At 40.4% G+C, this 21,696-nt stretch overlaps 2 protein-coding genes across 2 annotated transcripts in view; one reads left to right on the forward strand and one right to left on the reverse strand.

The window, feature by feature from the left end:
* Nucleotides 1-21,696, reverse strand: part of LOC124053448 (synapsin-3-like) — a 96,213-nt gene that overhangs the window by 32,760 nt on the left and 41,757 nt on the right. The window lies entirely within an intron of this gene.
* LOC124053449 (metalloproteinase inhibitor 3-like) lies at nt 3,842-21,655 on the forward strand. The gene is made up of 5 exons (XM_046378610.1): nt 3,842-4,170; nt 12,562-12,644; nt 14,334-14,445; nt 16,373-16,494; nt 18,755-21,655. The coding sequence occupies exons 1-5, from the start codon at nt 4,041-4,043 to the stop codon at nt 18,950-18,952; spliced, it is 645 nt and encodes a 214-aa protein (XP_046234566.1). The 5' UTR covers nt 3,842-4,040; the 3' UTR covers nt 18,953-21,655.

Genomic DNA, 21,696 nt, shown 5'->3' on the forward strand with positions numbered 1-21,696 from the left:
AAATCCAGTGACATGACTTCCACTACTCGTATTTTTCACAGCACAGAGCTGCAGAGCAGGGCTCGTCCTGCCTGTCCTACTTAACTGAAATGACATGTGGGCTGTGCAACAGGGCCAAGTGAGTCAGGGCAGGACGCCTTCCCTCGGTGACCATCGCTCCCGGCGGTGCTATCTTTTCAAATTTCGCCTCTTCCTGTGTCTCCTTAGCGGCTTGTCATTCGGATGAAAGGTATTTCCTCTGAGTCACCGCTCTGTTCTCTTTTGTCAACCCAGAGCCACACGGGCCTTAAAGACCTCCGGTACACAATGTTGTTGTCTGCCCCCCCGCTGGCTGGTCAGCTTCAGAACAGGCCTTTTTCTGGAATTGGACTTTTTCAGATGAAATGTGAAATGCACTTTGCTGTGCATTATGCTTGCAGCATGTTGGCCTAGTTTGATGGCACAAGATCGAGGGGGTCCTGAGTGTTTTTTTTTTTGTTTGTTTTTCGTTTTTTTGCAGCCGAGTACGTCAAATCATAGATACAGGCAGCAGTGAAGAAATACATATAACCAGAATATACAATATTCAATAGTGACTTTTCTGTTGGGAAGGAACAGGAAGGAAGGCTTTATCTATCTTATTGTGGTCAAACTATCCTATGAGGACAGCTGCAACTCAAGACATCACATTGATCCCACACACATATGGTGAGCAGCAGTCCCTATTCAACAGTTCCATCTTAAAGGAGAATTCATCCTCTCTTGAATACAGTAAGACTTCCCACATTACAAGAAATATTTTGTGATGGGTTGTTGCACTTATTTGTATTTATTTTTAAGTCACTTTCTATCAGTCTCCCTCAAACTTCTACTTCAGTTTACAGCTTCCTACACAAGAAAGGCTGTTGACAGAAATCAGAGGACAAGGTTGAACGTGTTGCTTTTTGTCCAGATTAGAGAGAGTATAAACAGACAGAAAAGCTTGAGGAAAGTGGTGCAAATTTAAGTTCAATTGAAACTCTTAATCACTGGCACGTGTACAGAAGACTTCGAAAGCACTAAAATCAAGAATCAAGAATGAATTAGAGAACAAAATAAAGTGATACAATGTCCAAAAACACGACTTACAGATGATATGCAGCTCCACTAGCTTGTGGCAAAGTTCCTCTCGTGAATGTACAAATTAGCCCTATAGGATAGTTGAGCATTAATGAAAAATGGCAGCTCAAGACAGATGTCATAGGTGGGAAATGAAGACCCCTCCAACCACTCTCTCCTTACTTAGAGGTAATGCACAAAACGCCCACGACAATTTAACCAATATGTTTGTCTGTTTTGGACTACTGCAGAAACGGGACACTGCAACATGGCGGACTCTGGACCTGCTCCATCTGTACATATAAAGGACTCATCTTAAAAAACACATCGACTCTTATTTTTACATGATTATACACAAAAAAGGAAAACACAATCATTAAAACTCAATTTCTGGCAATAGATCCCCATATATCCTACATACTGGACCTTTAAAGGGTGCACTTCCTTTCAAACTATTCAGCATAATCCCTTATTAGCTCTGTTTGCGTCTCTTTCCTGATTCAAGCTGTTATCTTTGGGATGTATGTTCAGAATGTAGAGCTGTTTTACCTCTTTATGTATGAGTGAAGTCATATGTAATAATTTTGTAATATTGCTCAAGTGAATCACTCCTTTCTCCACCCTCTCTGGAATTTCCTGTCTAAACCATTCTGTTTTCATCACCTAATTTGGACATAAAAAAAAGCAAATCCACCTGTTGCGAATGCCAAACTAAGGAATGTCACAAATCCATTGGGTCAGACTAAAGGCTGGCAGTCGAAATAATACCCGATTAGACATTATCAATGGTTAACGAGAGCTAAGCAGCTGGCGTGTTTCTGCTGTTGGGGCTCTTAGAGACATCCAACCTGCTTGGACCTGCAAATGAGAGCGACCCTCTGATAAAACATGATAATGATGTTGAATTTCCACAGATGGTAAATGTCCTGTTTTTCCTCTCCACTGGACTGGAACCAGAAATGTGCTGATGTACTGTACCTGAATGGAACACTGAGCAAACACTGGCTTATTTTCAGAGTAACAGTGAAAGTGAATCAAAAACATAGTGGGTGATGAATTCTTGATGTGAGTCTGAGTCATGGGTGAAGGGTCAGTGGAAACAGTGAAACCATTCATGACAGTTTCCATCTTTTATTCTACTATAAACAAATATATCCTGTTTGTTAATTGTCTCTAGAGCAAAGAAAGAAATAGCCTCATTAAGTTGCCAGTACATGACTTCACTCACATTTTTAAGTCCCTTTGAAAAGACATATTTGAAGTACAAATTTATCAGTGCCAGGCTAAGTACAAAATAAAGTCTATAAGTCTGACCCTGCCGGGTCTTTAAACTGAGATAACTATTAATGAAGGCATATTAAGGGTCAGAGTTCCCCAACCTGATTATGTCTGGCTTGGTTATATAACTGTGAGCAGCATCAACCCTTAACATAGCTCTCCCAGTCTCTGCAGTTAAATCTCTATAGCGATAACACAGCTCCACTCCGGTCCATGAAGGCAGTCAGGACGGAGAGGAAAGAGGGTTTAATTGGCTAATTTCTGATCGTGCCCTGCAAGCTCCTTGAGTGGATCCAATGCGGAATAATATCAGGCTAAATGAGCCTGTGAGTGCTGCCTGCAAGGCTGCACAAGCAAGAGGAAAAACTGGAACCTGCATTTGCCTTCACAGGTATTGCTAGCAGATAAACTGTGTCTGATTGCTGCTGCAGACTGTAGGAATTTAGTTGCACCCTGTATTCAATATCCTGCAAGTATTACTAATTAAGTGGGCGTCAGGGGGTGGGCAGGATGACTAAGTGAGACTCAAGAGTAGTGAGCAAAAAGAACATGATTTTTAACAGAATAAAAGAGTAAACCAGCCAATCTTTGGTATCAATCGGTTTTATTTAGATTAAAAAAATGTGTCTTCAGGGTTAAAAATATATTAGAGGAGCTGACATAGTTAATCAATAAACTAAATTAATTTGATAACCAATTAACTGTTGAAGTCACTGATATATAAAAAAGCCAAACATGAGCTTTTTCCTGTTTTTTTTATGGGAGGACTTACTGTAAGAACAGGTGATCTGAAGATGATCTCTCTGGCTTAAGGATATAGTGATAATTTCTCATAATACTTATAACTTAATAATAATGAAAATGGTTGTTAGTTGTAGGTGTGAAATATGTAAAAAAAAAAAAACAAAAAAAAACAACATAAAATACAGTAGACAGACTTTGTAGACAGTCTGTACAGATCGTACAGATTGTACAGATCTATCTTTTAATCTACTGAAAGTGTGTGTGTCCCCTTGCTATATATATATATATATATATATAAGTTTAAAATTCATTTTCAAATATATCTATGTATTGTAAGCTTGATATAAAATTCTAGAGCATAATTAGTTTACGTTATTTATACTGCAATATGGGGATAATAGTATCAACATGCATGTATTATACTTCCAGTCAACCTTAATGCATATTTTCTTGTATCTCATAGAAAAATAAGACCAAATGATGAAGCCCAAGTAAGTATGAAAAATATCACACTCACTTTTTATTTATCTGTATTCCCCCCCCCTCCACACACACACACACACACACACACACACACACATACTTTTTTCAAAGTTTGGGCAGTCTGGGAAAATAAGACGAAGTCTAAGTTCCAGTATGTCATCCCTGTCTGTGATTTCTAATGGCATCACCGGCCGCTGATTGGCCGCCCCGCCCGCGCGCTGCAGAGGTGGAGAGGGGCGTGAACGTCTCTCCGGCGCGCTATATGTGCGGCTGTGCGCCTCTCCGGGATCACGGGGAAACGCTCAACCGAGGCGAGAAGCACCAGCGACAACAACCAGAGCAGAGACTTGGACATTACACGCAGCCGACGTCCTCAGCAGCCGGTGCGCGGAGCGGATCCAGACGGACTCCATACAGTTTATTCCAGCATCAGAGAGGAGTGTGGAAAGTTTGGAGAAATGCAGTCAGTGTACCAGCACCTGATAAGCCTGCTGTTTGTCTTCAGCAGCCTGCACGTTAACCAGCTGACGGAGGGCTGCTCGTGCGCCCTGACGCACCCGCAAGACGCCTTCTGCAACTCCGACATAGGTGAGTAACGGAATATATCGACCGTTTTACTGTTTTGAGAGCAGATGTTGAGATACAAGTGCTGCCTGTTAGTGAACACAGGAGAGAGGACTGATCTGCAATCAGTTTAATGTATTTATTATCTTAATAAAGCCTGAAAACAGTTCCATCTCTCTTTTAAGTATGTGGGAAACATGGACGGTTATTAAGGACCCCTCCCTCAATTTTTTAACTTTAACTCAGTTGTTTACACCAGAAATACACCTACAACTTTTACAGTGTGTTATGGCTCTCCACAATCTGTAACTCCTCAGAGTCACGTGTCCTTTTCACTATTTTACTGAAATATATTGAAATATTACACACTTCTGTTGTTCGATGAAAGACACTACTATTGCATCTGTGATGGCTGTTCTAAGTCAAGGCTTCCTTAACATTTTAAAGATCTTCATGCCCAAAATGACTAAAATTGATGAAGTTGTGATTTTTATTTTTTTCCAAGCAAATAATATTTCTTTGTGGCATGTATAAGTGCTGTGAACTGACACCAGCTGATAACAGGATCACAGTTATATTACATTAATCTGCACACTCTGGTATTTACAGCCACCTGGTTGTAACTCAGATATGCCCAGTCTGCAAACACTGGATGAGAAGGGTTTTATTTTACTGCCAGGTTAGGCTTTCTCTGACTTCCCAGAATAATATAAAATTTGGGAACTAGCTTAGCCAGGAACACCAGTCCAACCTGGCCTCTGTTTTTAGATAACACTGGTAAAGACAGTAAAGGGATTATCTGATCTGCCCCCATAGGGTGAGAGGGTGTTGTTGGATTGAGCGCTACAGGGGGTTTGGGGGATGACTTGTTTCAGATGGGACAGGAGGGTGGCTGAGTTCTTGTGTAGAAGTAGCTGTGTGTGGGGAAGCTGGAAACCTGTCAGTTCGAGTCACAGGCAGAAACTGATTTTTGAGTGCAGCTGATATTTTTGCTTCCTTATCATTTGACCCAAAAACCATCATGAGGCTCTTTCAAACCCTGACAGAACATCAGACAATAATCTCTCAGTCTAAACTGAGCACACGCACCCACCCACTGCAGCCATGTGTATAGCCCATGTGTTTACCCTATTGCCTCGTGTCGACTAACACGTCACAAGGGAAGTCCTAGTTTCTGCAGGAAACGCCCCAATACAAAAACACGCATACACACTCAGATGGTACTTCTAATGGTGTTGCACTTACTACTGGTCACCAGTAGAGGCTCATGATGACAGATGAGAAATCTTTCATTGATGCTGTAGCATCACAATGAAATTAAACATGTTTCATGTTAAATAAACCAATATCACTTTAAGAAATATGTTGTGTAATTTCATGTCTACATTTCTGCTTTCATTACAGTGAGAAAATTGATACCACTCTCCTGTTTGTAAGTTACACATAAAGTTAGAGCTAAGCTAGGCTAAGATAGTTTAGCTAAGACACAGAAGCATTGGTATGAACTGAACAGGTAAGATATAACATGTTCACTAGAGTGCTTTAGAAAGATTTCCAGAGCTTTAGCTTAGCATAAAGACTACTCCCAGTCTTAATGCTAAGCTAAGCTAAGTGGCTGTAGCTCACGAATAATGAAACATATTTTTGAACTGTCTTGTCCCTGTCACTTTAAGGTCACTCCTTAAAGGTCCAGTGTGTAGGATTTAATGATTGGCAGAAATAGAATATTCTTAATTACACAATCAATTATACTATTGCAATACATAATACATAATTGTGTACAATCACATGAAAATAAGAATAGTGTTTTTGTTACTTTAGAATTAGCCTCTCGAGCAAGTTCAATGCTAATGTTGCACTATCATGTTTCTACAGTAGCCCAAAATGGACAAACCTTTAAAATTTTTAACGGTCACTGTAAACTGTTCTGATGTGGGTGGGAACTCACAAAGATGCTTTGATGAATCCTCTGTAGAATCTTAGAGGGGGAGAGATGCAGGCATAGCCTACTAGCCTGATATTGTAACTTACAGACCCATCATGGTCATTCTTAGCATCTTACTTTTTGGTATCCACTGATCACCAGGTCTGTAGGAGCGTCTTGAGCCAAGTGACCCAGTTGGAGTGAGTGAAAATGTCACTTCCACAGACACCCATGTGATGCCTTTCACAGTCCCTCAGATCTTCAGATAGCTCATGTTGTTGGCACCCACTGAGACTTGCCAGTGTAGAATGTGAGACCGACTTCAATGGGCTCAGTGATCGGTTGTGAGCCCTACAAATCCCATTTCCAAGGTCCTGGCTTAGCTCGAGGTGTGCTTTGAATGCTCGCAGCCCCTCTTATGCCTCGATCCTCAGAGGGAAACCCTTCTGAAAGACCCACTGTATGGAGAGCATAAAGGTGACTGCTAACATTTATTGATCTGGGTCAAATTTCCACTGCATGTTCACTCAAAGTTAAGAAAGTGATGGGAACTGTACTCTTTCCTGGACTTCATAATGGGGAATTCACAAAGTCCAGATTTTCAAGTTGTGCATAGGAAGCTGGAACAGTTTGAAGAGATCAAGGCTTAGCTTCTATGGTAATTTATCTCCATATTGCTGAAAATAGAAGTCAGATATCTAGGTCTAATGTTAAAGGAAACATGTCCGGTGGTCCAAAATTGTTAAAACAAGCCTCCCATTCAGCACTATGTTGCATCAGTTTAGGACGTGAATGTGAACAAAACACCTTATCAAGTGATTCTCCAGTCCTAGGTCATTCTTTCATTCAGTGTCTGTCACCTTAAACAAAAACCTGCACTTCTGCGTGTGTCACAAAGTCGAGTTAAAACACAGAGACGTGGGAAACAAAATAGTAAGTGGTTCAAAATACTAATGCACAAGGGAGAAACCCTGTAATTCTCACCGTCGACATCAAAGGCGACAAGCCTGAATCTTCCCAATTTAAGACCCATATTGAGTTCAAAGCGTTTTGCTCTTGTTTTCTTGGCCCTGACCCATAATCACCCGCAGGCACTTCACTGGATGAATCACAATTAGGTTAAAGGACTGGAAATTGGGTTATCTGTAACGGTCTCACTTTTATTTGACAAATTTAAATTTACATATTTTAGGGCATGAAGGTGCTTGAAGATCAGCGGCTGTAGTTGCAAATTTTTCCTTTTTAAGTACCTCATGTTTCTCTCATTTAGATGGTGGTACATTAGAGAGACAAAAAGTCAATTTTCTTCACTATTAATTGAGCATTTACTGATAAAATGTCATTTTTTTGGTTTGCATTCTCAAAACTGTAGGTGCAAAATACTCCACAGTGTGGATGGTTGGTGTAACTGATCTGAACAGGTTCAAGACATCCTGTCATTTTTCCCTGCTAACATACCTGGGCACCAGGCAATGACCTGACAGCTATCTTGTGCAGAGACCTAGTTGGGTGCTATTATTCAGCTGGGTTAAAGCAGTCCATTCACAAGGGTTTGTGCTTGTTTTTCCAAAGCCCTACGAAAGCAAGATTAGAGGCCCGGCAGTAAACTTTGACCTGAGATCTAATATCGTTCCATAACGACAAGTTCTCAAGTGCTGAGGGTGACAGGAGCAAACCTTTACATGCTTGCACTGTGAACCAGGTCAGTTGCTGAGGATTAGCATGGTGTGTGTATGCTCAGGCCATTGAGAGAAACTGATCCCGCCCTGCTGTGGGTATTTTGTTGTGCATAGAGGAGCTTTGTCAAACAAGGGTGGCAAGGTTAGAGCAATGCCTTGTCTTTGCAATGGCGCTCTCCTGGTACCAGTACACCCTCCTCCTTCTACTAATGGGCTTTCTAGCATTTAGTTATCTGTAGGTGCCCCCTTCCCCCTCCCTATCTGTAGTCAACAGGTGACACGTGATAACCTGAGCGATGCCAGGACTCCTGTTATGAGAAGCATTATGTAAGATTGGATCAGATATCACACAGTTTTCCCAAAAGCGAGTTAAAATGCGGATGAGATGTCAAAGGTCCTGGATTCCGTACAAGCTTGGGATGTTCGTCCCCTGAGCCAGGCATATCAAATCTCCAGTCCACCCCTCCCCTTTCTGACCACACAGCCACTCGGGGGTTCACCATTTTAAACAGGATGCCTGTACAGGGGCCATGGTCATCAGCCCAGCACACACTCATGATCATACAGTGATTATTACACCACACACCAATGATTTAATGCGCTTCAGTTGTACTTTAAAAGGCTGCATTCAGTTTGAACCTTGTCAGCCTTGCAACAACTGTAAAACAATTTCTGGGGTTATCTGTGGTGGGCTGTAACTGCCAAAGGAAAAAGAAAACTGATGTCAGACTTTCAGAAATGAGAGAATTTGCAGAATTTAATTTATTATCATTTACATTTGAACAACAGTCACGTAATCATCCGACCAACAAAAGATCTAAAAAGAAGACAGGCAACCAGTGAGAAAGAGACATGGCGAGTTGTCAGTGAGAATAATAAAAAGAGACAAGAGATATGAAAAGCGCCAGCGTAGCAAGGAAGCACAGCCAGGCCAACTGACAAGGCTTTGAGTGTTTGTTGTGACTGTCTTTTCCAGTGCCCAATCATACTCACTACCGTACACTGGTACACACACTGGTAATTTGGAGCTAAAGCTGAAATGTGTAGCTGTTTAGAAATATCTCTCAAGCCCTTGATCAATTTGGCCCCTTCTCTATATATATTTGTGGTTTAGGATTCACTCCTGTGCTGTTATTTTGCCCTTAAAGTTAAAATACACCCTTGCTCAGTTTAATATACTCACAGATATTGTTGCTATAGCCTGACTATAATCAGTATTTTATCCTGACTGCTTCTACTGCAGTTAGCTAACATTAGGAAACTTTAGCTATAACTGACATAACTGAGTTTGCTGACTTAGTGACTCTAAAATATGTTCATCAAAAGTCACAGTCACTTTAAATCTGACCAAATTTAATTGCTGTGAAATTTAAATGGGTGACACCATCGCTGCTGGACTTAAGACTTTCTCTCTTGTGATATGAACAGACCACCAGGTAGTGATTAAAAACTCAGTTTATATTTGATTGGCTGCCTTTGCAATTTGCCATCCAGTAAATGGACGTTACAGGCTTTATCGCTCCAGCTTTTCAGTGGATTCTGTTTCAGTGTTTATTTTTGTGCATGGTAGTGTGTCGTCCTGAGAATTCCTCTTCCTCCCACTCGCCTCCTCAAACTTGGACCACTTTCTGCATACTAAAATCTCCATCACCCGCCCTGTGCCTCTCTTTCTTTCTTTCTTTCTTTCTTTCTTTCTCTCTCTGTCTCTCTCTCTCTCACACACACACGCACACACAAATGAGTAACCTCATTCTTGTCATGCCTGCAGTGTGCCACATTGTACGTAGGTTGAAATAAATGTTTAACTAAATTACATGCTCACCTTAAGATTTAGCATTTGCATTCACACTTGTGTAATCCCCTGCTTTAGGCAATGGATACTGAGTGAAAAATGGATTCACTTCTTTTCTTTTTTTTGTCAGACCCTGGTTACCTCTCATCACGAAAAAGCCTCCCACTCTTGGAAATGTATGTCAGATCCTCTGCAGAAGATGAATAATTGTGCGTCACATGCACTGGCCTGTAGTTCCTCATGTTTAGCAAAGTAAGAGGGAAACAGACTCTTACATTACTGTATAGAGAAATTGATAGATATTTGTCAAGCTAAACACTATGAAACTTAATTCTGTAATTCAATCCGTAATCACATAAATTAACGCAGGTTGACTAACGTGATTATGGACTGAATTCTGCATGGAGCTAAATTCTTTAAGGCTAACAAAGATTTCTGCTGCTTTAGCACCATTATTAAGTGTCCTGCGATTATCACAGGAAACGAAAATACAAATCTACCACGTGTATTACCAATCACACTGATTTTGTTTTTTGTTTTAACATTCCAATTCGGTAGACTTAATGTGTGTCCCTGGAACACAGCCACAACCACAGCTCTGCAAAATAAGACAAATTAACAGAAGAGTTGAGGCTAGAATAAACTGACAAGCCACACAGCATGTCCACAGTTTCTAGTGGAGCCAGGGTGATGTGAGATTACACATTATGGAACTGGGTTAAATAAACACTTGTAACATAGCCTATCTGACGTGAGAAGACAGCCTTGCACTTGTACATATATGTAAATGTTGAATGTGGAAGAGGTCAAGGGGTCACTGCAGGGGAATGACAGAAATTCACTGTCTCCGGAGCAGCTGAGGCTCTTCACACATTCCTTTGGGTGATGGCACCATCACTGGCCAATTAGTGGCCGTCTTCCAACAAGAGGGGTCCTATCTGGATGTACTTCAGATAAATCAGCTGACCTGTGGCCGTTCAAAAACGAACATTTGTTTCTCTTGAGAATTGGTTTTGAGGTCAGGCCAGGATAGGAAACTAGGTTTTGGGGTGACACTCAAAATAACGGCAGCAGTGTATTTATCGGAGGCAAAAGTATCCTGTTATATGTGCACATTCCTCTGTAATTGTGCCCTGGTTCCTCTGTAATTGCAGCAGCAAACATCTGTCAAACAGCATTTGGGTACATTTAGCAGATCAGGCAATGGTGCTCTGCAGTACATATTAAAAGAGTTGACAGATTAATGGATCAAATGTTCTGCAGCAAATTATTGTGAAAGGTCAGACTGTGGATGGCAGGCAGGGAGTCAGTACATTAATACCAAAAGGTCTGAAATGACATGCATTTGCCTTGGTAGTGTGATTTATTATGACAGTATGCAGGCAGGTGAAAGAAAAAAAGTCACCTGAGTGTTACCTGACAAGATTTTTAATTTTTCAGTTCTGTAGTGCTGCATGTTAAATGTGTGGTTGACACTCTAAAGCATTATTTACCCTAAACTTTGACTGAAGAAAAATCAAGTTCTTATGAAGTAGCACAGATTTTGTTTGAATTTGTTTTCAGACAAATTGCTTCAGATTGATTTTTGTTTTTCGATCAATAATAGGATTAATGGTCAAGCCAGTGGAATATATCTAGGGGTGTATGTCAGTTGACTGGTAGTCTTGGGTTGGTGTAAACATTTCAAACTGGCTCAATATTAAGCCAAAATCCAGGCTGTACTGTAACATTGGACTTGGACTTGAACTGCCTCAGAGAAGGTGCCTTAGAGCTGTGAGATCTCATCCGACCCTGTTTGTGTTTTTAGCACACTATATGTTTCTGTTGGTAAGCTGCTGCATGGCCATGTTCCTCTGATTTGTTCATACTGCCTCAAAATAAGATTTTTGGTGTTGTTTAAATAAATTCCAATTGGGGTCTTCATGTCCAAAATAAACGTGTGGTCACCACTTTTGGGTGGCTATGCTGTAACTGCTTCCTGTTTGAGTTTTATTTTTATGTCCATTTCTATTTGCCTGGAAGTAGGACAGATAGACAAATCCAGACCAAACAGAAGATGCCACATGCCTCATTGCTTTCTTTACTCCACTCATTCAAAAGAATGAAAGGCTTCTCATTTTTTTTCTTTTCTGGGGAATGTGAGCCCCTGAAGAATGTTTTAAGGAAATTCCAGCAGGAGAAGATAACAAGCATGGCCAGTGTTAGTTGTGTCTGTGGCAGGTCAGCTGTGGGCAGCAGGTGAACTTCACAGAGGATTGGATGCTTATGCAGGGCCCACAGCTCTGGTTAGACTCTATTCACTGGCTCAGATTATCACTTCTACATTCCCACCTCCCCTGGCCTTCCACAATAAGCCCCCTTTCTCCAGCATGAGTGAAAGCAAACAAATCAAAGTGTTTTCACCTCCCAGACATTTACATGAGGGTCTTGCACACAGATTAGATCTTTTTCATGCCCCGATCCCAGTACAGAAGGAAACCTGTTTAAACAGTGGAGCCACACTACACCCTTTCCCCACATATAATTCTGTTCTGTTTTTTAACCAGCAAAGAAAAAAAAAGAAAAAAAGGAAAAGAAGCTAGAGTTTAACAAAAATAAAACCGAGGTTATAAAAGTGACTATAACATTTCTTGGGATTGCCAAAAGTTCCAATTTGATTTTATTTTTCTTTATTAGCAGCCATTCAGAAACTCTTGCACACCGCCATTGAATGGATCCTTGGTACATGGACAAGGCCTCTTTTCCTCTAATTTCTGTATCAAACTCAAAAATCCCTGTAGTGTTTTTTTCCCTTTGGTCTCCCTTGGCACACAGCAGCAATGCAGAAAATCGGATAAACGGATTAACTGTGGTGCCAACCTCGTTCTGAAATGGTATTTATAATAGGTTTGCTAATGCCTCCTACTGGCCGAGGCAGTGAGTGTTACTCAAACTCAAAGTTATACTGTGTGTTAGAGGAATGTGACAGTTTGTTCTGATCATTTCACATTTATTGACCAGTATGTCTACTCTCTTCACAGTGATTCGGGCTAAAGTGGTGGGCAAGAAGCTCCTGAGAGATGGACCTTTTGGAACAATGCGCTACACGGTCAAGCAAATGAAGGTGAGAGGATTGGTCCTCTGCTGTGGTGCTGCTGAGCAACACACGGAATCTCTTTCAACTTTACAGGAACAGGACACACTGGCAAACACACTTTTCATTGCCGGGAATTAGATCAGAAGACCAAGTCCGGATAGCCTAGCTTAGCACAAAGAACAGGCAGATGGCAAGCCTGCATTTGTTCAGAGTTAGAAAATTCTCAGCTACACCTCTAAACCTCATGAATTGACATGTTCTACAAACACACAACTTAATTAATCAGTTAGTACTTTAAAGGTGCTGTAGGGGGGATATTTTTATTTTGGACAAGGCCAGGCTACCCGTTTCTCCCACCTTTCAGTCTTCATATAAGGTTCATGATAGGCTAAGCCAACTGCACCTGCTCTAGCTTCATATTTAGCTCACAGAGCTTAGCTTAGCAGCAGACTGGAAACAGAGGGGAATGGCTAACCTATCAGGACCTCTAAAGCTTAGGAATTTTTTTAGTAGGTCATCTTCCTGGAAAAAAACATTATGTGACCCTTTTTCAAAAAGGGTCACATAATGTAATAATGATCCTACATGACAAATTGTCCAACCTGTTATTCTTACTGTAACCACAGGCCATTTCACTGAGAGTGTTATTAACATGAAATGAGAAACAAACCTGTTTTTCTTCCATTTAAGACTAATCTTTGATCTCCCAATTAAAAGCACAGTCACATTAAATATCATACACTGGATGTGGCAGGAACTCTTAAGTTACAAGACTGTCTCTCCACCCCCTCAGCTGCTGTGCAATTGCTATAAAGCAGTTTGAGATACTGAAAGCCTGTTCCTCACTTTCTCTATATTCTTATGTAACGCTGCATATTTCTGACAGATGCTGACATCGGCCTTCTGTTCAGACAGGAGCCAGGCCAGAGGATTAACGAGCTCACAGGCATTACAGCTCAACCAAACTCCTCACTCAGAGTGTAAACATTTCAACAGAGTCATGCGCTGCATCAGTACAATCCCAGTTTGTACAAATGCATTAAGTGGCCTCTTGTTAGTGAAGCACACCAATCATCACTTTAAGGATTATCCTCAGGAATTAGATGTGACCTTTGCACCTCCTGGGTTATTTATTTGTATTACAGTCTGCTGGTTTATATTGCAAACACTGGTTTTCCTTGTGGGCTAAAATAGAATATATTTCCCTCCAAATTTCAACAAATCCAATGAGACAGATGCCTTTGGCTTTCCCAAACCTCCTAAGTTTCAGGCTTAAGCAACAGTTTGCTCTGTTTTTCTGGGAGCAACAGCTCTAAACAGGGATTTCCTGTTGTTCCCAGACAAATAAATTACACTGAAGAAATCACAACAGTTCTCAGGGCAAACACTGACTGTTGGCTCTGAATAACCTAGCTGAATAGAAGGAGTGGAGCTCTACGGTTTAAGCAGTGACCTTGCCAAAACAGCATCAAAGTCAAAGCACATTACACAATGCAATCATGTTATCTGTGATTTAGTTAAGGGCAGTGCCTAATACTCCTTCTCCCGTGAGGCATTCCTTAAGGAATGTCATCTGATAAAGCCGGGGTGCTGTTTTCATTCCTGATTTATTTATGCGAGGGGGTGGAGTCAGTCAGTCAGAGTGAATCACCAGGGTTAGGGGTACACAACTTTTATTCCAGCTTTAACTGCAATTTTATTCCTCATGTCTTGCAGATGTACAAGGGTTTCGACAAAGTCCAGCACGTGCAGCACATCTACACAGACGCCTCAGAGAGTTTGTGTGGCGTTAAGTTTGACATCAACAAGTATCAGTACCTGATCACAGGTAAGCTGACTTTGACTGACTGACTGACTTTGATTAGTTAATTTATATACAGACATGAATGTTACTTTATGCTTGAATATGTTTCACTGGTTCTCTATTAAAATGGGACAACCTGATGGTTTTTTTTTTCAGCTGTAGAATCTGGCATACACCACTGTCAAGCCTGACAAACTTACTTTAAAGCACATCTACAGACAGTTGTATCAGTGACCACAAGAATCAACTATGGGCTAATGGTAAAGACTAGACAAGTTGCAGTTAGGTGTTATGGAAGATGATATCAAGCTGTATAATGGAAAGTGTAATGTTTTTGGTGCTTGACCCACACTAGGGAAAAGCCAGAATATCTGAGCTTCTGCTGCTTTGATTTTAATCACATTGGTTTTAAACCTGTCTTTGGCTAGAGGGTTGCTTTTGAGATTTTTTTTAATTACAAAAAAAATGGTTCCTTTGGTATTTCCTTCAATTCAACTTTTAACTCCAAATTTGTGTGCCATGACACAAAACAAAATCCATCCCAACCCGAGAAATGCTGAAAACATTTTACTTGGGTTACTGTCGCCAATAAACACTTGCTCCCTCTCAGAGGCCTTTCAGAGACTTGCTAGTCTTGTTTGGCGTAACGTACTCCCTCAGTCCTCTCCTCTCCAAGGACTTCTTCATTTGTCCTGTGACACAAACTTTCCCACTATTTATAACCTACCATTTGCCACTGTGCAAGTAGGGAAAGTGGGGCCCCCCTTTTTTGTTTTTTACATTTCTGGTCTAATTTCCCTCAGTTTCTCAGGCCAGACACTGCAGAAGGCAGTTTTCTCTCTCACAACTTGTAATTAACAGCTAACAGGAAGCGACTGGCGTCTTCCAGCAGAAGCTTTTATGACTTGCCATTTCCAACAGAGGTGCAGTTTACTTTGGACCCTGCTGTGCTTGGTGTATATAACTGCCGCTAAGTCCTGACCTGTAAATACTGTAACTGCAACCCAACGTGCAAGAGAAGGAGCCTGCGTTGCTAGGCAGTGATGGCTATGTTTACCCAGCTGAGTGACATCACTGACGTCTTTCGCTGCTCTCAAGGCGTCTATAATAAGTCCTGCTTATGATCGAGACTGCATTACGTGCAATTTAAATGCACTGTGAGATGAGCTGCTTGGCTCTCCTTTGATCAAGTCTTGAGCGCTCCGGCCCTGATTATTATTTTAGAAGCATGTCACACACTCAACACCATGTAATAAGCTTGCAAGTGACTCCAATAACCCCATTGCAGGGATGCAGGCCGTGCAGAAGGTTCAGGGGGGTCGAAAGAGCAAATATTTGTGAACTGTCAAATTCCTGCATGGTGACAAGACAGTGAAGGAGACATATGGTGACGAATCATGATGTTCCTGAGTGCTCACAGGCCGCCGCTGTGCACCTGTCTCAGTAGTCAGTAAGCCACAAACGGTCCAGCACTAAAAATAGATGTCTGCTGACCTTTGGATATTCAGAAATAGGGGTGTTGGTTTAATATGGGCTTACTGTATGGAATTGTCTTACCATACATAAACAAGTTGGACGGCTTGAGCACTTTGTTTATATAATCCTATGTTACATGCAGAGGATTATGAAATTAGACATAATATAATAATAATATATAATAACAAAATAGCATTCATGGCGTCTTGGCTGAATATGATATCAACTTTGATTAAGTCACTGCAGCTATTAGCTTTCTTAAAGCTTATAAAAATGTGGTTGATGCTATCATCCATGCAGTGTTTGGTTATGTCGGTCAGTGGGTTCACCACTTTGGTCCAGAGGGAACCGTCCCGACAATGTCTGCCTGGATTGCCATGAAATTTTGTACAGGCGTTTACGGGTCCCCAGACGTCACGCCACCCTTAACTGTACTTTGTGTTTGACCAGTTCCCTCTATTCCTTTCTTCCTCAGGTCGGGTGTATGATGACAAGGTCTACACAGGGCTGTGCAACTTCAATGAGCGGTGGGAGCGCCTTTCATTGGCCCAGAAGAAAGGCTTCAACCATCGCTACCAGCTGGGTTGCAACTGCAGGGTGAGTGGAAACCAGCAACTTCCTCCCAGCAAGAACAATGAAGATGAGGGAAGAAGAGGCAAGAGAAGGATCAAGAGAAGGAGGAGCTAGAGCCAACTTCTCCTCTATTTAGTTTATTAATGATTACAGGAGGAAGGAAGTACTAACAGAAGTACCTTCATCATATGTGAAAGGTTAAGCCAATTCAGGCTCATTAATGCTGCTGTTGGACTTCTGTTGTAAATGTGGCAGGTCAAGAAATAGAGACACAGCGAGAATCATTTACTTATTAAAGTGACCTTCATGGTTACATGGCTGTTGTACTTACTGGTATTGAGACTGAATTGTAGGATTGAATTCTACTACCATAGATGTTTGACAGAGATCGAAATGGAGAGAAAACAAGTTTTACCACCACCATTGGGAGTTATTTAATAACAGTTCTGGAATCAGCTCAAGTCTTAATTCCCAGTTTTATGTGACTCAAACATGTAGCCTGCCGCTGTGCAGCTGCTGACCCGCCTCGTAAACATTGTACTGTACAGCAGTGTCCTGGACATCTGCTAACACCATCGGCCCCTATCAGTATAAATGGATTAGCAGAGAGACCTATTTGTTCCCAGTGCAGGGCAGCGCCTGTAAACTGTGTTCACTGTCTACATGGCAGCAGCCCAGAGGCATCCAGAGAAAGTCATCGATCAGCTGAGAGTTCAGTCCAAGAGTCAGTAAGCACAGGCAGGCATAAACATCATTACACTCATTAAACACACTCTGGTGTCCTCCACATTCCTTCACAAATGATAATTTGCTGCACTAGAAAGCAGGAAGCGTATCATACCGATTATAAACTTATTCCCCTCATATCATTAAAACCACTCAAACTAGAAAGTTATCTCAAACATCTCTGAACTGTGGAGGACAGACTCTCCAGTCATGAATAACAAAAACACCCAAAATGAGAAATATGCCCTCTAACTTACTAATTGAATTTGCTGGCTCATTCAGATCCAGATATGTGCAGCTGTATGCAGCTGATGACTCCGTTGTCAGTAAACATCGTGTTTCCGTTCATCACCTCAGAGTAGTTGTGTGAATCTTCCTGTCAATTCATTTTGCGTATTCATCAGTGAAGCTGCTTTTTGTGCAAGCACCTGGAGGGGTGACGCACGAAAATGAATCATTAAGAAACGGCAAAAACATCACTGCTTCAACAAGATGGCTGACATTCATTTAACATTTCACAGCACAAAGCATACGGATGCCAGGGTATGCTTATTGGTTTTGCATTTAAAATCTGCTTCTTCGTCTTTTTTTTTTTCTTTTTTTTTTACACCCCATTTATTAATCTGCTACAGTAAATGACTGAAAGCAAAAGCTGAAAAGCAGTAGAGCAAAGACAAGATTCCATGTTCTAGATGTTTCACCAATTGCATGTTCACCCTTTTTTATATTTTAACCAAATCATATACTTGCTTCCTTTCTTTGATTCTTCAGGCAATTTAAAACTGTGGGATTTTTGATATGTTAATGGCTCATTAAGCTAATTCTACTTTGCACAAACGTCTAGACTGTAGACTCACTGTTGTTGGAGTCACATGATAAAGCAAAATAAGGTTTGCTTAAATAAGAAAATAAGCTCAATAGCACAGAAACATTAATACCCTCCATTTTGAGAAGTATATCCACTTTATGATAAGATTTCTGTGAAGAGGTCAATGCCATTCTCATGCTAAAATTGAAGCTAAAGCAGAAGAATGTTAGCTTAATTTTAGCTGGGAAACTTCTGGCTTTTTCTATCTACAGAGAGAAAAAAAGCCATCCACCAGCTAGTTTAACACATTAGACCAACAGACCAGACACAATCAGAGGTACTAAAGGGGAATATTTGTAGACTTGTAGATTGGAAAGCCACTGTTTTTCCATGTTTCTAATATTACGCTAGCTGATTGACTGCTGGCTCTAGCTAGGCTTAGCATATGGTATACATACATATGAGAATGGTGTCAATCTACTTATCTAACTCCCATTAACAATATAAATATACATATTTCCCAAAGTGTTTCCCAAACAATACTTTTGAAGTGTACTTAAATCAAATTAGGCATGGAAAGAACAAAAAACATGAGATAAGGGAAGGACTGGAATGAGATTCCGTAAGAAGGGAAAGGAGATACGCAAATTGAACTAAAAAATCACAGTGAGTCTACACTAGGTGTCGCTAGTATGCAGTTTTGTTTCCTGCTTCATGGCTACATCTTTAGTTTCGCTTCTGTCTCTGTAGATTAAGCCCTGCCATTACCTGCCCTGCTTCGTGACCTCAAAGAACGAGTGCCTGTGGACGGACATGCTGTCCCACTTCGGCTATCCCGGCTACCAGTCCCGGCACTACGCCTGCATCCAGCAGAAGGAGGGCTACTGCAGCTGGTACCGGGGCATGACTGCACGCGACAAAACCACCATCAATGCTACCGACCCCTGAACCCCAAAGCACCCTGCTCAAAATCCACTGCCACCTCCCTGACTCCGTCCCATCCCGATCACGTCTAGAGTATTACAGGACTCTTAAAGCTCACTGGCCTGGGTGACAGCGTCTTTAAATGGGCAAAAAAAGACAAAAGATCAGATCCATTACAGTGCCTGTTTTGTAGCACTTCTCGTAGAAAACAATACCTTTTTTGTGCAGATCATCCTGTTGAATTCATTTTCCAAAACCATGAATCAAACAGTTCTTGCACCATACTGTCTCTATAGGGTTCAGTGGTGTTAAAAGGTAACAAAGACAGGCTTTTAAAGGGCCAGTAAGATGTATAAGACTTTGATCGACTATTGTGATCTTTAGAACTGAACATAAGCAGTGACATGTACACAATTAAAAGCATCAATGATTGTCATTCCCATTAATTAAACCTGCCGTTAGCCTATTGCTAAACAGGTATTTTGGTCGTTTTATTCAATAATGCAGTTAATCTTTTAAAAAGCAATGACTCTCAAAACTAAAGGTCTAGTAAAAGCAAATTTCAGAAAAATGTAACGCCAGTGATCACTATGTCAAATTTAAGAAGTTGTGACGTTGTTGCTACTGAACTATGTTTGCTAGCGTTTGACTCAGTTCTGCATGTCAGCAATATCAAGCAGAGCCGACAATTGTTTCAACAATACTGATCGAGTGCCAATGTGATGTATGATTCCTGAAAGTTATACCTCTTATTTCGGCTTCCAAAAACTTTTTGAAAATGGTATTGTTTTACAGTGAAGTATACATCGATTATGTTCAGTTTTTGCTGTAACATGTGTCTTTATGGATGGTAGTATCTCTGCTTACCTGAATGTTTGCAGCGTAACTCATTTTGCAGTTATATCAGAAAACGGCTCCCTTTCTGTTGAGCACTGATGAATATCAGAAATGCTAAAAAAATGTCTGTCTGTTACAGTGCCAACACAGGGAAAAGCTCTAGCAGAGATGGTGATATTTTATTTTTTGCTGTATATAACATAAGCTACAGAAATGAACTATCAACTCAGCTGAAACCTCTGTCATACATTTATTTATATGTTTATTGGATTAATCTGTAACCATGTGGTGTATTTGCAAAAACAGAAAAAATATGTTGTAACAGGTTAAAACTATATTGTGACAACGATCACAGCCTGTGCAGCCGTCCAGAATGAAGGACCAGTATGTCTAATGGAATGGTACTTTTGGTAATTTTATTTATTTTATTTTTTTTTTAACGTGATCATAACTCCCCCCCACCGATATGCTTCACCAATCCAATGAAAGTCAAGTATAAGCAGAGGTTTCAGACAGTGAGATATTTTCTAAGTGTATATTCAATCTTTTTGTATTTAACTATTTCAAATGGACATCATATATGAAAGTAACAATATTGTCACAAAATTCATTCTTCACCTGTTCCCATCTAGGGTTTTTTCTTATTTTTTTTTTTTTTCCCAGTGCTGTACCTTCAGTCCATTCCAATAACAGACACAGATTGACCTCATAGGGAGTAATGGCCCCTTCATTACGAACACTAATTGCAGGCAGCATAGAGGACAAAAACTATGGCTTTGACCCAAGTTTGACATTTTGAAAAGTAAGCTTATTTGCTTTCTTGATTAGAGTTAGATGAAAAGATTGCTACCACCATTGCTACCTTATGTTATGTACACTAGTGAAACTATAAAACTACAAACACAAGATGGTTAACTTAGCTAAGCAAAAAGAGAGGAAACACCTTTTGCTTAACTGCAATAATATTTGTCAACTTTTATCATTAAAGCTCACGAATTGTCTTTTAGAGCTTTAGAGGTGCAGGTCAGCCAAGCTACCTGTTTCCCGTCTTTGTGCTACGCTAAACAGCAAGAAAGCAAATATATTTTACAAAATGTCGAACAATACCTTTAAAATTCATCTCCATTCCAAAATGAAAAAACATGCTGTTTTCCTTGAGTTTTTTTCATGTAAAAACAGCATTTATATTACTTCCATACACTAAAACTTTCCGCCAAAGTCAGATTATATCAGAGAAGGAAGGCAGCGATGGCCTGGATCTGATGCTCCATAAGAGGCCAATATCATCCTATTTAATTTTGCAATACAAGTCCTCCTCTTTCAGCAAAATATCACTCAATCCATCTTAATATTTAACTTACATTTTCCCCTTTTTTAATGAAACAGTTCTCAGTCTATTAGCCTCTGCTTGATAATGAATCTCTGGCTTGAATATGCAACAAACAGAGTCACAATTAGATAACAATGTGTTTTTCTTTTTGAGGTTACAAGAAAATTATTACCGAACCGAGGCAAAATATTTTGTATAAATCAAACAAATATACAAGTAGAGGTTATTTTGGCGTGTAAAACATCTTTCTGTTTTCATTTGGGATGAAGAGGCTCTTTCTCCAGCTATGGTGTTTCTGTGTCACTATTTCTGTGGTTCATGTTTGTGTAAATATACTGTCTGCTTAACACAGAAACACGTGGTCATGTTTGATCCTTTAAAAAAAATCAAGGAAGCTGTGTACAGTCTGTGTGTAAACACTGATTCCTGAAGTGTGTTTTTTTTTTTGGGGGGGGGGTGTTTCCTTGTAGGGGTTATAGAAATGTTTGACTTAATTTCTGTGTTTTATATTTTTATAATAAAGATTTAATGAAAAACGGGCCACAGGAGGTCTGCTGTGATATATGTATCTGTGTGTGTCTATTCACAGTATTGTTTCAAT

This window comes from Scatophagus argus, chromosome 22 (assembly GCF_020382885.2).
Source record: "Scatophagus argus isolate fScaArg1 chromosome 22, fScaArg1.pri, whole genome shotgun sequence".
NCBI classification, from domain to species: Eukaryota; Metazoa; Chordata; class Actinopteri; family Scatophagidae; genus Scatophagus; species Scatophagus argus.

Excerpts from the sequence above, each read along its gene's own strand:
- LOC124053449 (XM_046378610.1), top strand. The coding sequence starts at position 4,041 with ATGCAGTCAGTGTACCAGCACCTGATAAGCCTGCTGTTTGTCTTCAGC. Across the intron at positions 14,446-16,372 it reads GTATCAGTACCTGATCACAG|GTCGGGTGTATGATGACAAG; the intron begins GTAAGCTGACTT and ends TTTCTTCCTCAG. Across the intron at positions 16,495-18,754 it reads AGCTGGGTTGCAACTGCAGG|ATTAAGCCCTGCCATTACCT; the intron begins GTGAGTGGAAAC and ends CTGTCTCTGTAG.